Below are 14,762 nucleotides of genomic sequence, written 5' to 3' on the forward strand. Positions count from 1 at the left end.
AAAATATATGAGATTAAACATCACATCAAATGACTAATAATATAAAAAAACCATAGATTGTGATGTATAAATTGAAATAGTTATATGAGATGGATATTATTAAATTGACTTATGTCTAAATGAAATATACAGCAGTAATAATGACATCTGTAAAATCAGTAATTAAAATGTTGGAAGTATGACTTATACTAACGTATGTAGTAAAATCAGTTTGTGTTAGTTTACGCTTCTGTAACAATATAACCTTGTGACACAGATGTTTCATTTTACAGATTATGTCTTGGCTAATATATAGTGTTCCATAGCTGTTCTTTGGTAAAATGGGCATTTATTCTGGAATTCTTTATTTGTGTTGAAGAATTAAAAGCACAGTGCAGAGTATGTGGTATAATACTTCCTTTTCAAATTGCATGTTTCCTGTCATGACTACTATATTTTGTGTGTTCCAGGACATTTTGGAAAAGTTGGAGAAAGGTCAGGAACAGATTGATAAATTCAACACAACAGCATCTGCTTTACTGTCCTCACATTTAGACACCTATGTCAACAATCAGTTAAGACATCTTAATTCCCGATATCAGGTTTGTTCTTGATGACTTTGTAATTCTTTTAAAAATTACGATTTTAGGCATTATTTTGAATTTGAAATTACTTTCTAAATATTTCTCTTAATGCAGGTACAAGTGAATTTGGCTAAAGATGTCTTAAGAAAAGTGGAGACAAATCTGGAACAGCATCAAGAGTACAGTGAAAACTATGAGAAAGCAAAGGATTGGATTGAAAATGCGAAACAAGTAATCTGGGATTGCAGTGAAGCTTCTTCACATAGCAGCCGGGAAGTGTTGCAGGCTCGCTTGGACCAGGTTCAGGTAAGCAGAAACCATGCTGATGTTTCCAAATTCCAGTTTCTGTTTGAAGTAATCTTCCATTTGTCCAGCTATTATTTCTTTTTTTAAAGAAAGTAGTAATACAATAAGTGCTTTAAAATTTCCTTCTTGGGAAATGTGTTCTTAGTATATTTGCAAGTACTGTACAATAATTTATCCAGACAACAGGTTCTTAGCTTATCCTCATACACTCTTATTAACGACTGAACTTTTTAAAAAAATTGTACTCTTGAATTTCGCTTCAGTGATACTTTGAAAGGTATAAAGTCACTTTTGTGATGCCAGAGTGGCATAATGAAGTTCTACAAATATTTCTCTTCTTGAAAGTTATAAGGATCATCACTTCTGATGTGTGTACTGTTTTTTAATTCTCTTTTCTTCCTCTTTAGCTTTAAAATTTGCTTTAAAATTTCCTTCTTGGGAAATGTGTTCTTAGTATATTTGCAAGTACTGTACAATAATTTATCCAGACAACAGGTTCTTAGCTTATCCTCATACACTCTTATTAACGACTGAACTTTTTAAAAAAATTGTACTCTTGAATTTCGCTTCAGTGATACTTTGAAAGGTATAAAGTCACTTTTGTGATGCCAGAGTGGCATAATGAAGTTCTACAAATATTTCTCTTCTTGAAAGTTATAAGGATCATCACTTCTGATGTGTGTACTATTTTTTAATTGTCTTTTCTTCCTCTTTAGCTTTAAAATTTGCTTTAAAATTTCCTTCTTGGGAAATGTGTTCTTAGTATATTTGCAAGTACTGTACAATAATTTATCCAGACAACAGGTTCTTAGCTTATCCTCATACACTCTTATTAACGACTGAACTTTTTAAAAAAATTGTACTCTTGAATTTCGCTTCAGTGATACTTTGAAAGGTATAAAGTCACTTTTGTGATGCCAGAGTGGCATAATGAAGTTCTACAAATATTTCTCTTCTTGAAAGTTATAAGGATCATCACTTCTGATGTGTGTACTATTTTTTAATTGTCTTTTCTTCCTCTTTAGCTTTAAAATTTGCTTTAAAATTTCCTTCTTGGGAAATGTGTTCTTAGTATATTTGCAAGTACTGTACAATAATTTATCCAGACAACAGGTTCTTAGCTTATCCTCATACACTCTTATTAACGACTGAACTTTTTAAAAAAATTGTACTCTTGAATTTCGCTTCAGTGATACTTTGAAAGGTATAAAGTCACTTTTGTGATGCCAGAGTGGCATAATGAAGTTCTACAAATATTTCTCTTCTTGAAAGTTATAAGGATCATCACTTCTGATGTGTGTACTATTTTTTAATTGTCTTTTCTTCCTCTTTAGCAGGTTACCTGTTTAGTAGCATCTTCATTAGTTTAAATGATGTAGTTATGTTCTGTTGGTCCAGATTTTTTATCTACCTAAATATGAAATATATATGCACTGTTTTATTGGATTAGTTTTACATTCTTCAGTTTGTACTTTATAAAGTTAAAACGGATACTAACCCATAGTATTTTGTGAACTTCAGAGTCTATGTAGAGTTAATCTGTTGATACACTACAAAATTAATATTGTAGATTATGTCTAATACTGTGTATGAGAAGTGTATTTATATGACAGCTTTCAGGAAAACTAAATATGACATGATCTAAGCCTGTTTTAAAATGGTATTGTTAATGTGAATGCAGTTCCAGGATCAGAATCAATTGCAACCATGTCCACATCTTTAAAAAACTGAAATTTAGCTTAAAGTAGCAAAAATATGTTTATGTTAGAATTAGTTTCTTAATGTAACAGTCAAACCTCATAACTAGTTCTTTTGTTTTCAGAATTCTCTATTGGGATCATTTTATTTTCTGAATACAGTACAAGATTCTAATGTGTCAGAGTTGTTAATTAAGTAAGTTTTGCATTTTATTTTGAACAGGAATTATTGCGGAAGAGAGAGGAAGGTCAGAACCTCATTCATATGACTGTCAACTGTGGAGAGAAAGTGCTTCGTAATACTCGTTCAGATGGTCGAGACATCATTAATAATCAGCTTAAAGAAATACAGAATGATTGGGATCGACTTGTGAGAAAAATATCAACTGCTAAAGTTCATTTAGAAACAAGCCTACTGCAGTGGGCTGACTACAGTTCTTCATATTCACAACTTCAGCAGTGGATCACTGATCGTGAGGCCAAGTTGCAGCAAGTCTGTGAACAAAAGGTTGGTGAATTGTGTGAAAGAAAATATTTTGGATTATGTTGAGATATTGATCCCATTACTTCACTGAATCATGAATCTGCTTCAAAAGATCTTTTTGCAGGAATTATACGGGAATGTAATATGAGTAAAATGAAGCTGTGTATTCTACTCATCACAGGCCGTGGTTAATTCCATGCAGTGAATGGATGAATGAATATGTGTATCATTTTGAAATTTGTGACTTCTAAGATTTAACATAATTTAGAAAAGAAAATTCAGTTGTTTTCCTTGAAATGAAACATTTTGATACTTTAATTCAGGTTGTGATGCCCAGACTGACATACATCTTATTTAAATTTTAAATAACTGTCTGTAATATAGTTATCATCACACTTTCAATACCCCAACAACATTCTCAGTAGCTGGTGTTTGATTTATCTCTCCACAGGTCTCAAAAACAAAGAAAGTTCCAGCTGCAGGGCTGAGCTCTCTGAGTATAGGTGAAAGGAAGGCTACTCTGCGTCAGACCAACAGCATTGTTCAGGATATCGTGTCATTTGAACCAATGATTCAGTCAGTAACATCCAAAGCAGAGGATTTGTTACAAGCACAGCCTGCTTCTGAGATTTCCAGCAAATATGAAACACTGAGTAAACATGCCAAAGAATTGTATGCTAAACAAAAGGAAACAGTGGAACAGCATCAGGCATTTATAGATGCGGGTAATGACTTCATGCAATGGATTCGAGCAGCCAAGGAGAAACTCAGCAAATGTTCAGAGCCAACTGGTGACAAGGAATCACTTAGCAGTAAAGTATCACAATTGAAGGTAGGCATAGGCAACTGTAACTGTTTTAAACCATACACATTTTCAGACTTTAATGGAAGGGAATGCTTGGAGCTATACCTGCACTTCCTGCACATCTTCCTGCTATAGCTCCTAATTAGAGACACTGACAGCGTTACCTAAGTGACATGTTATGAGTACATGTGTGATATGTTAAATGTATCTAACTTTTGTATGAAAATCACAGCACATCTTGATGCAACTTCTTAACACATCTTCCCATACTAATACCAAGGGATTGTATGCTGTAGTGCTCTTTATGAAGTTGAGTAATCTTAATGCCAGATGCTTATCTGCCTTCTTCCTGTCTAGATGCAAGTCTGAGTTCCAGGTGCATCCTGTTTATGGTAGCTTTGCACCAAGAAACCTTTTCTTTTCATGAAAGGATCTTTTTTAGCATAATTCTGGAATAATTTTCAAGTTCACCTCCCTTTCATCCCTTAAATTGTTTTGCCTTAATGTAGTGCATAGCTCACACAGCTCTTAGCATGGCCTGTTCCAGGAACACAGTCCTTGTCGGCAAATAGGTTGTGAGGTTGTGGTCTTCCTCAGTCCTCCCAGGAAAACACCTTGATATTACCTTGCAGGACCATAATTGCTTCCTACAAAATCCTTTCAAATTTGTCATTCATCTATCATCCTACATTCATTCCTAAATAGTCTAGCTGCTGATAGTGTTGAAAAGTAACTCAAAATCCCCCTATCCAGTGAGAGAAATGTCTATATTAATAATTTTTTTTATCATTATGGGAGACTGAATTTAGATTTCCACATACAGTCATATTCTGTTTACCTCTGCAGTAAATTATAATGTTGCACCTGACTGTTGTGCAGGTGCTTGAATCGGAACAAGAGGAGGGCCAGAAAAAATTGGAGAAAGCTCTGGAACAAGGAGATGTTGCTTGTCAAGTTGCAGATCCAGAGGATAAGGAAGTAATTGAGGAAGAAGTTGGTCTGCTGCAAGAAGAATATGATACTTACATGTAAGTTGTTATATTGAAAGAAATCTTGGTGAAGCAAAATATAATACAATTAAGGTAAGTCATAAAGAGCTAATACTGTGAAACCTCTTTGGATTATATGGAAATCTGTTAAAGAAATGCAGTTTAGAGACTATAGAGTGGAAACCTATGTAAAATTATTTCTTATAAAAAGAAGTTGTTTCACATGGAAAGTTGTGGGGAGAACTGTCAAGAAACATTCCTATTACAAATGGGAAAAGAATTAAGTAGTCAGTAACAAAATAAATGCAGACTATATTTTAATGTACTTCTAAGGTAAAGGTAAAATGTAAAGATGTCCCTGTGCTTAATTGATTAAGCACTATGTCATGAAGGCATGTGGGAGAGCAGATGGATAGGTCCACATTTTCTTGACCTTGGCACTAGTTGGAGGAGAGTGGTCAGCTTCACTCCCCTGCAGCTTTACCCCATAGCTGGTCTGGAATATGTGGAGAAGAGAAAATTCTTGCCCTTACTAGGACATGAATTCCGACCCCTTGGTCGTCCAGCTCTTAGCCAGTCACTACATCAACTGCACTATCCCAGCACTTCTAGAAATGTGCAGAACACAATGTTTCAGAAACCGGATCTGTTTCTTCCTTCAAGTGACAGCATGTAGAGAGACATCTGGTGATTCGTATCTGTTAGAATGAGCTATTTTGAATCACAGGATCTTAGTTGAAAAGGTGAGGAGGAACATACTTCTAACAAGCCCAAATGAATAGATGCCTCCCACATTTTCACATGAGCTCCAGTGATTCAGACTGAAGTTTTTTAAATGGATCTAGTTGGTACAGGTGCCTCCTGACCTTTTCACCTGAGAAAGGAAACAAGTTTCTGAAATGCTTTTGGTGAGGAATGCTAGATGATGGACAAAGTCCAGAAACCTTATAATTCTTGATGTTATGTACCATTGTCAGAACCCTTTAAAATTAAAAACTTGGTTTCATTTTAGATCTCTTAAACTCTTAATTTGAAATATTTTACTTTCTTCAATTCAGTGAGTCTTTGAACCGAACCAAAAGTCTGCTGGAAGTTGGTATTGTTAAATGGACTGAGTATGAAGACCAGTACCAGGAAGCTTCTGATTGGCTTACTCAGACTGAACAAGTGGTACAGACATTCAATAAACTCCAGGACAGTTTAGAAGAAAAGAAAAATGTTCTGGAAGAATTCCAGGTAATGAAATTCCATAACAGCCATATGTTTCTGCCATTGTTGTGACTTGCAATTCTGTTTTTTTAAATCAGAAAAGCTTAGTGGTTACTGGTTATGTATATGTATATCTTATCTTGGTAGTTCATCAGCACCAAACCAAGAGATCATAAATTCATGACATTCACTCTCTCAAGTTCAAATGGAAACCAGTCAGACATGTGGTAGAATGTTGTTGTGTAAATTATATTTTTGATATGGCAATATGTATAAGGAATATTCATGCTGCCTCCTTTTATTGTACAGGTTCATCTGCAAACTTTATTTGATTGGCAAAAAGAATTAGATCGTCTAAATATGAAAGCTCAAATGTTGCTGGAGACTTGTGCTGACACAAGAGTCAGCAATGCTGTTACACAGATGACCACAAAATACAATGCTCTGCTGTCTCTTGCCAAAGAGATCATGAGGCGGCTTGAGCTGCATTATCAGGTACTGATGAGGCATTCCATTTTCTTTTGTTACAGGTTAATCAGATAATTACTGTGGCAGTAGTAGCAATTATAAATGACACATAAAAGTGATGCTTTATGTTGCATGCTTCACATGACTGTGTTTCAGGAGCACCAACAGCATAACACACTGTACCAGGAATGCCAGGACTGGGTCGATCGTACCAGAGATAAACTGAATGAATGCCTTGAAATCCCTAGCACCCTGCCAGAAGTTAACAATAAGTTGCAGACTGTAAAAGGAATCAGACAGTCTCTTGAACAAGGGCAGAACAAACTTAGGTATGATTTTGGTTAATTCTTTGTAGAATTGTGGCAGACATTTGCTGTTATCAAGCTTCTCTTCAAGTCACTGTATTTGTAATGTTAATTCTAAAAATTTATCATGCATCATGCAAGGAACTATGTTCCTTCTGCTCTGAGTTATTTGAGGAAATGCTTAGAACAGGGAGGTTAAGTGGTGATCAAGTGAAAAGGTAGTGGCCTTTTTTGTGGATGCTTTCATATTTCAGACCAAGCCAAAAGCAGTATAATTTTCTCCACTTTCCATCTTTTCCCTCTAGTGTCTTAAAAACTTGATAATTTTGTTACAGTTCATAGCCATGTTGAACTGAAGGTATCTATACCAGTTATTGTACTGATTTATTCATTCATATATCACCAGTTGGGATATGTAATTTGTCCATTGGAGCTCCCAAGTAATATAAATCTAACATTAATAAGGACTGGCATAGCTAGGCTTCAAGCAGCTTAAAACAAACAGCAATGAGATTTTTCATGATTAGTTATATTAGATTCCAAAGTTAATAGAAAGTCCGTCGAGTGTAACAGTTTGTAGGTCACTTCTTTATCACTTCTGCCTTACATGTTTCGGTTTGACACAACCATCATCAGAGGCACTTACTACAATTATGAAAACACTGTCGTTGTTTATGATGTTCACAGTTATGTTTGTTGTGTGGACGCTGCTACAATATGTTGACGTGTAAAAGCACAACACTTGCTAGGATAGTTGAGTACACTATCAATTCTCACTTTCCATCCGAAACTGTTTTTAAGTTAAAACGCTAATGTTAAAATATTTAAAATATTTAAAACATTTGATGTAAAATGCTAAGCTCCTCCTTGTGTGTTGTGTACTGTACACAACACACAGCACATAGGAAACATCTAACCATAAGCCATACAACCTCAAGCTGACATCTCCCATCTTCGGGATGAATTAACAAGGAGGAGCTTAGCATTTTACATCAAATGTTTTAAATATTTTAAATATTTTAACATTAGTGTTTTAACTTAAAAACAGTTTCGGATGGAAAGTGAGAATTGATAGTGTACTCAACTATCCTAGCAAGTGTTGTGCTTTTACACGTCAACATATTGTAGCAGCGTCCACACAACAAACATAACTGTGAACATCATAAACAACGACAGTGTTTTCATAATTGTAGTAAGTGCCTCTGATGATGGTTGTGTCAAACCGAAACATGTAAGGCAGAAGTGATAAAGAAGTGACCTACAAATTGTTACACTCGACGGACTTTCTATTAACTTTGTGATTGATAGTGTAACGGACCAAAAATGAAACAATTAAAAATATATTAGATTCCTTTTAAAATCTTTGGGCTGAATCCCATTCCCAAATTTTGTGGCTGAAGGAATTTGCTGTTTTCTTGTCAAGCAAATGCTGAGATATTGTTTTAATTCCACACCAGTCCTGATAAATATTTAATAAATTCGCTGATTTTTTAAACGTATTGTTTACATATTATGTTTAACTGAGTATTATGAACTCTCACAGGCTTCAGAATTGTATTTAGTCAGGGGCACTTCAGTTGACAGTATTTTCTGAGAGAACAGTGTCGTTTTGCTGCCCATGTCAGATATTATGAATAAAACATCCCAATGAAACAGCTATTCAAAACTATAATCAGAGATTAAAAATCAACAGTGAGCGCACTATGAGAGTCACTGCTTCATTTAATGGAATATTTTCATGTTAGCTAACAGATTCTTTTCTGTTATAATGCAATTCTGTGGAAACTTTGTGAGATATGTTCTTATGATACAAACATTTTCAGAAATATTTATGAGGGTGCTGAATCCAACTATTATTATTTAAAGTAACTGGGAGGTTAGAATGCAATGAATTATATTTTTAAGAAAGTTTTCTAACCTTGAACTGAATATCTCAACTATGTAGTTTTCTTTATTGACAGAGTACATAACAGCGGAAGTTATTTTCTTGCTCTTTAGGTATGCATTAGAACTGAAAGAAAAAGTGATATTAAACACAGAACAAAATGGAGCTGCAAAAATACAGGAAGATACAGAGAACCTGAAACAAGAGTTTGAAAAACTGATGATTGATGTTCAAGACCTAAGGCAGAAACTTACAAGTAGAGCTGCACAGTTGGAGGAAATTCAGAAGTTTTACTATTTAATTATTATGTATCAATATTTTGGGGGGGGGGGGCGTTATCCAGCTTGCAAATCCATGAACTGTATTTTTGTGATATAGTGTGTTTTTGTTTGCTCCTCATCTGAACAAAATTCAGTTATCCAGATGAGCATATTTTTCAGTTTCATTTTGATTTTGATAAGTAGCTTACTTGTTATTAATATAGTCCCTTATGAAAACTAATTGTCTATACTTCTCAGTTGTTACTAGTCAGTCTTAGTAAACATTGTGACTCACATAAGAAACTTCTATTTCATGTCTTAGATAGTGTTGAACAGATTTCAAGACCAGAAAATGAAAGATCATTCTTAAGCTGTAATGCTTTGTAGTATCAGAAAGCTGTATGAAAAACTAACATACATGTAAACAAAGATGACTTGTTCTCTGACAGTTTGCACAGACCACATTTTTACACAATGAGGAACAGTGGTCTTCTATATTCCATAATATGAAATAGATGGTTAATTTGAAACATGTTACATATGTATTATTTAATGTAGGCTCACAAGTTGCTTGCTGATTGGCTGTATGAAGTTGAACAGAAGGTGCAGTCAAATGAAGAAACCTTCTTGAATGATTTGAGTGAGAAGCGAGCAACACTAGAGAAGTTCCGCACTTTGCAACGAGACATCAACAGCCACAGTGAGATGGCAGATAGAGTGAAGAATCGAATTTCAGATGATCCATCTTTATCCATCAAGGATTACCAGGCTAGCATTAACAAGTATCAAACACTCAAGGACTTGGTTGCCAAGAATATTGCCGTAAGTGTACTTCTCGTATGAACACTTCTTCTTGAGGGGGTTTTTCCACTCCAAAACTTTTTTCATAATGTCATGATATCCAGCATGTTTCCCTACATGCCAGTTCTAGGTTTGTGCTTCCAAGGTACCTAGTTTAAATTCTGACCTGTGATTTTTCTCAGTTCCTTCGGGCAAACGTTATGGCAGTTCATTCAGCTGAGTCACAACTACTTAGTCTCACACTACTTCTGATACATTACTCGTAATTATTTTGTATCTTAAATATGACACTAAACATCTCAGCAGTTGACACAACATAAGACTTTTGTTTACTTACAGTTTATTTAATGACAATGTCAGACTCTGACTATATAGCATCAGATGGTAGGATGACAGGGATTAATGAATTGTGAAGGAACTGGAAGGAAACAGCTGTACTGTCATGTTGGATACTATCTTGGAATTTGCCTGGAGGGACTGTGGAAATCCTTAAAAGTCTTATTCAGGATAGTCATTGTTTTGGCTGAGGTTGGAACTGGTCAGCTGCAAGTCAGATGGGTTACTGTTTAAGTGAACTTGCTCAGTCAGCATAATGAACTAACTAAATAAACAAACCATTAATTTTCTTATACAGGTATTATGTGCACATATTTGTAAATGAATGGTAGAATGGTGACTAAATTTTGAAAATGTGAACTCTTGCTAATATTTACACTCACTGGTATTGCAATTTAATATTTCAGACTTTGGAGGAACAAGTGAAAGAACATGAACAGTACAAACAAAGATATATTGATGCATTCGACTGGGTTCGAAGGACTAGAATTGACATTCAGCAGTGTAGTGATCCTCACGGAGAAAAGGAACAGACAATTGAGAAAGAAAAGAAGATGACTGAAATAGCAGCTACAATGAACGATGGTAAGATTTCGTAAAGAAAAAATTGTAACCCATAAGCACTGGAGGTCTTATGTCAGTTTAAACAACTTGAAGGTGAAGGACATGAAGCTGAGATTTGTTAATTTTATGCTAATTGAACATTTTTTAAATGAGGAGTTAATGTCAACATGCTATACAAATTCTAATGGTAATTCATATGATCTGGACTCAACAGGTGAGAAGTTGGTTGAAAAAGCAATTTCTCTGAGCAGTACTGTCATGAAGACCACTGGAAATGAAGGCCAAGACACACTGAAACAGGAAGTCCAACAACTTAAAGCTGACTGGGAAAGTCTGAGGCTTATCTGCAAAGATTCACAGAAAGTTCTGTCCAAGTGCATAGCATCTTGGAGTGATTTTGCAGACACATTCGACAAGATGAAGTGTTGGCTTGATGCATTCCAGAAGAAGGTAGATGTTGAAGCTGAAGGAGACAAGAAGACTTCTGAAGAATTGCAGAGCTGTAGGGTATGTTACTTTAGTGAATAGATGGTGAAATACTATAGCTTTTGAGCTTTGATCGCTTAATTTCATATAGTTTGACTGTGATAGAATGTTTTTGGAATAAAGTAACTGTCCACTGTTGCCTGGAACTCAACAGTTTAATCTGAATTTGGTTAGAACATTTGACTGTGAATGATGATGTATTCTTATGTTAGATTTGAGGTTTTCATAATAATGACTGTAAGAAGTACATTCTTCTGGGCTGTATTGCCATGGTAGTTCAGAGAAAGTACAACATTTTAGAGAAATATGTCACTTCCATCTTCGTAAAGTAAGCCAAGTAAGAAACCAGCAGAAGTAGGTGGCAAGACAGAGGCGATATGTTCCTCAAACAATGAGCTATCTGTGAACTGCATGGGGTTACCAACTCAGGAGTTCATACTTTTCACCATGTATTTTTGTTTTGTTTAAAATAGTAATATACCAAAGAGATAATCAGGTTTGTATAATATATAAACCCAATGAAAAGCACGAATAATATTAATTCTGTATCTGTACTTTGTGAACAAGATATTATTACTGGTAACAGTTTCGGTATACGTTATAAAGGGTGCATAAAGTAGTTAACCAGTCAGGTGGTTCCTTTCTGTGTTCTTATCTCCCATAGTGGCACATTAAATTCCCTGGACATTAAAATTTGTCAGTGTGGTGTTTAATGTTATAATTTTTGTTACCTTTTTAAAATGCAATATCTCAGTCATGTGTCGTTATAAAGTTATGGAACAAAAAGCATCCAAAAGAACAATTATCAGACTTCACATACCTATATTTTAATTTCTGTAACCTTAACATTAAAGTTTTTATATATTTTTTTTAGTAAAATTCTGTGCTTTTGGCTTTTTTCTAAAAAAATATGCTGCTGTCGCCACTGACTTTCATTTCTGTTCAGACCATGTGATCTCACACTTGTGCCTGAGTCATACACATTCAGTATACACTTACTTGACTGGCACCTGGTGTTAGAAATGAAACATGATCATAATAGTAACTGACAAATCTGTCTAGCTACTCTGTGTATTCCTCATTGATAAAGAGAGTTTTTTATTTTCATGTGGGCTTAAGAATTGTACTTCCTTTGTAAGCTCAAGGTTAGCATGAATGATTGAATTGAGCTGTTCTTCCAAACATCACTTCAAAATCGATATCTTTTGCAGACTATGAAATCATTACTAAAACGTTTATACTAGAGGAAACATTGCTGCAACTCAAATGGCAGTTACTGTGAATATTATGTAGTTTTCAATATCAGGCCAGCCATGCATCCTAGGTCTTAGTTTTAGATTAGGCGTGTTTTGTAAAAATTTTTGGGCATACCTATTTGTTTCTCTGGTTATTACTTCATGATGTCTGATGTACAAACCAACTCATGATATTCCAGGGGGTTATTGGGGTCTTCTAAATCAACATTTATACCAGGCTTGCCAGTAAATGGAAAATGTGGTTGCACAGCACCTGAATTTGTCCATACATCTGGTTGCATGCTACTGTTATTGCTGACATTTTCTGCTTCATCAGAGCTGACACTTTGTTTACAACCTAACAGAATTTTCACATTTATTTCACTATCACTACTATATTCACTCTCTGAAATACCGTTCTTGTAACAGTTCATAAAACACCCCCTCATCACTTTCACACATCTTGCTAGAAACTGCCATAATGTTTAGTCAAAAGAACTTGAACCCAGGACATCTATCAAGCAATCAGCAACGTCCTGTCATGCTCTGAAGTAGACAGAACATCTTGCAAGCACAATGTAGTTAGAAACATGTATGATGTCTATAGACGTCATGGCTACTGCGATACACAGTATCACATGACATCTGTAGACATCATAATCACTTGACTGGTTAAAGACAGAGGTGTGATGAATCATAAACTCATATAAAATTTAATACATGTAACACATTATACTGATAATTCATCCCAGTTTTTCTCCATGTTTATATGACCTTCACAAATTATCTTGATATGCTGAGAATATAATTTATTCTCTGTAGCTGCCATTAATTGTTGAAGGTAATAAGAAACTTGATTTTAGAGATGTATGGTGTTGTGATATGGACTGGATTATTCTGGATCAGAATAGAGACCATTGGTAGGTGCATGTGAACATGGTAATGAACCTTTGGGTTCCATAAAATGTTGGGAGATTCTTGAGTAGCTAAGTGACTGTGGCTTTTCAAGAAGGACTCATCTTATGGAGTTAGTTATAGTGTGTTTAACAATGCTGTCAGTAACTCAGATTATATAGTGTCTCCTCTTCCAAAAATTGGAATCATCTTTGAAAATATTTTCAACTTGGTTGTAGATTCTTCTACAAGAAGCCGTGCAGCAAAAGGTTGTTATGGAAGAGCTGAATGACCGTTGTGAAGTCTTAATGGAGCTCAGTGCTTGCAGTTGGGTTAGAGACAGAACGGTACAACTGCAGGCAACATATACAAATCTGCTTACCATAGTTCAGGTTTGTATTTGAAAATATCTGTGTAATGTAAATATTATAGACTCTTGTGACTGTTCTTATTGACTATGCTTTTGGTGATAGTTACACATGAAATAATTTATGATGCATATAATTTTGTATGGGAACAGCTGAAAAGGTAACAGCATACATGATATACAACAGAACATTATTTCATTTTCATTTCATTTCATTTATTTACATGTCAAAAATCCTTTACAAGGTCGTAAGACTCAGGANCAGATTGGTAGTATGGTGGTGCATTAGCAAATTATAATGTTCACAGAATGAAGAAAGAATCTTGTGACTGTTAAACTATTTTCATTGCGTCTTTGCAGCTCATTTTGCTATTCAGAGTGGGGCAAAAGAGAATACATATACATGCATACGGTCACACACTTTGGGGGAGGGGTGCATGCATGTGTACAAGCACGTGTGTGCAGACACTGTTTATGTAAATAAATACAACTTACAAATTTGAACACAGAGAAACTTTGTACAAAGTACATGTGAGTGCGGCCAAATTACTCTTGGAGCTATGTGTAAAACTGAAACATGGCTTCTGCTGACTTCGGCATGCAAACCACTCAAGGTCAGCAAGGCCTCATGCAGACTTTAAGGACTTTTTGAGCAAACAGCAACGCCACATAAACATGTATTTACCTGAATGGAAGATAGCTCTGAATCAGAGGTGACCCCCTCTCCCAACTAAGAAACATATCTGCATATGAAATGTGATGTGTGTATTAATTTGATACAGTTATTGCGACCAAACATGTGAAAGATACTAAATATATGAAAACATGTTACACATTAAGTTAGCTTATTCTTTCTCACGTTTTCTGTCATCATTCCCAACTTCATGGCCTTCTCTGGTGGGGAATGGCAGCTTCTGAATTGTAGTTTTGGTGATTCTTCAGGAATCTCTTAGATCAAGAAACTTTAAATCAGGATGCTGCTCTAATACTGTTGAAACTGCAAATTCATGTGGTTGGATATGGCTACTGTGGGTTCCAGAATTAATATTCTAATTTGTGTAGTATTTAATAATTGTAACAATGAATAATTTAATCAGAGCCACTATAT

The 14,762-nt window shown here is 35.1% G+C and overlaps 1 protein-coding gene across 4 annotated transcripts in view; it reads left to right on the forward strand.

The window, feature by feature from the left end:
* The window catches only part of LOC111873382 (nesprin-1), a 410,258-nt gene that overhangs the window by 185,407 nt on the left and 210,089 nt on the right, over positions 1-14,762 (forward strand). For all 4 annotated transcript variants that reach the window (XM_023868043.2, XM_023868044.2, XM_023868046.2 and 1 more), the window contains exons 59-71: positions 450-581; positions 678-869; positions 2,790-3,074; positions 3,502-3,882; positions 4,735-4,883; positions 5,903-6,080; positions 6,363-6,548; positions 6,678-6,850; positions 8,825-8,999; positions 9,530-9,793; positions 10,516-10,693; positions 10,887-11,179; positions 13,527-13,679. In XM_023868043.2, coding sequence (XP_023723811.1) covers positions 450-581; positions 678-869; positions 2,790-3,074; positions 3,502-3,882; positions 4,735-4,883; positions 5,903-6,080; positions 6,363-6,548; positions 6,678-6,850; positions 8,825-8,999; positions 9,530-9,793; positions 10,516-10,693; positions 10,887-11,179; positions 13,527-13,679 — 2,739 coding nt within the window. The remainder of the gene's footprint in view (positions 1-449; positions 582-677; positions 870-2,789; positions 3,075-3,501; positions 3,883-4,734; positions 4,884-5,902; positions 6,081-6,362; positions 6,549-6,677; positions 6,851-8,824; positions 9,000-9,529; positions 9,794-10,515; positions 10,694-10,886; positions 11,180-13,526; positions 13,680-14,762) is intronic.

Source organism: Cryptotermes secundus, unplaced genomic scaffold (genome assembly GCF_002891405.2).
Source record: "Cryptotermes secundus unplaced genomic scaffold, Csec_1.0 scaffold22, whole genome shotgun sequence".
Taxonomy (NCBI): domain Eukaryota; kingdom Metazoa; phylum Arthropoda; class Insecta; order Blattodea; family Kalotermitidae; genus Cryptotermes; species Cryptotermes secundus.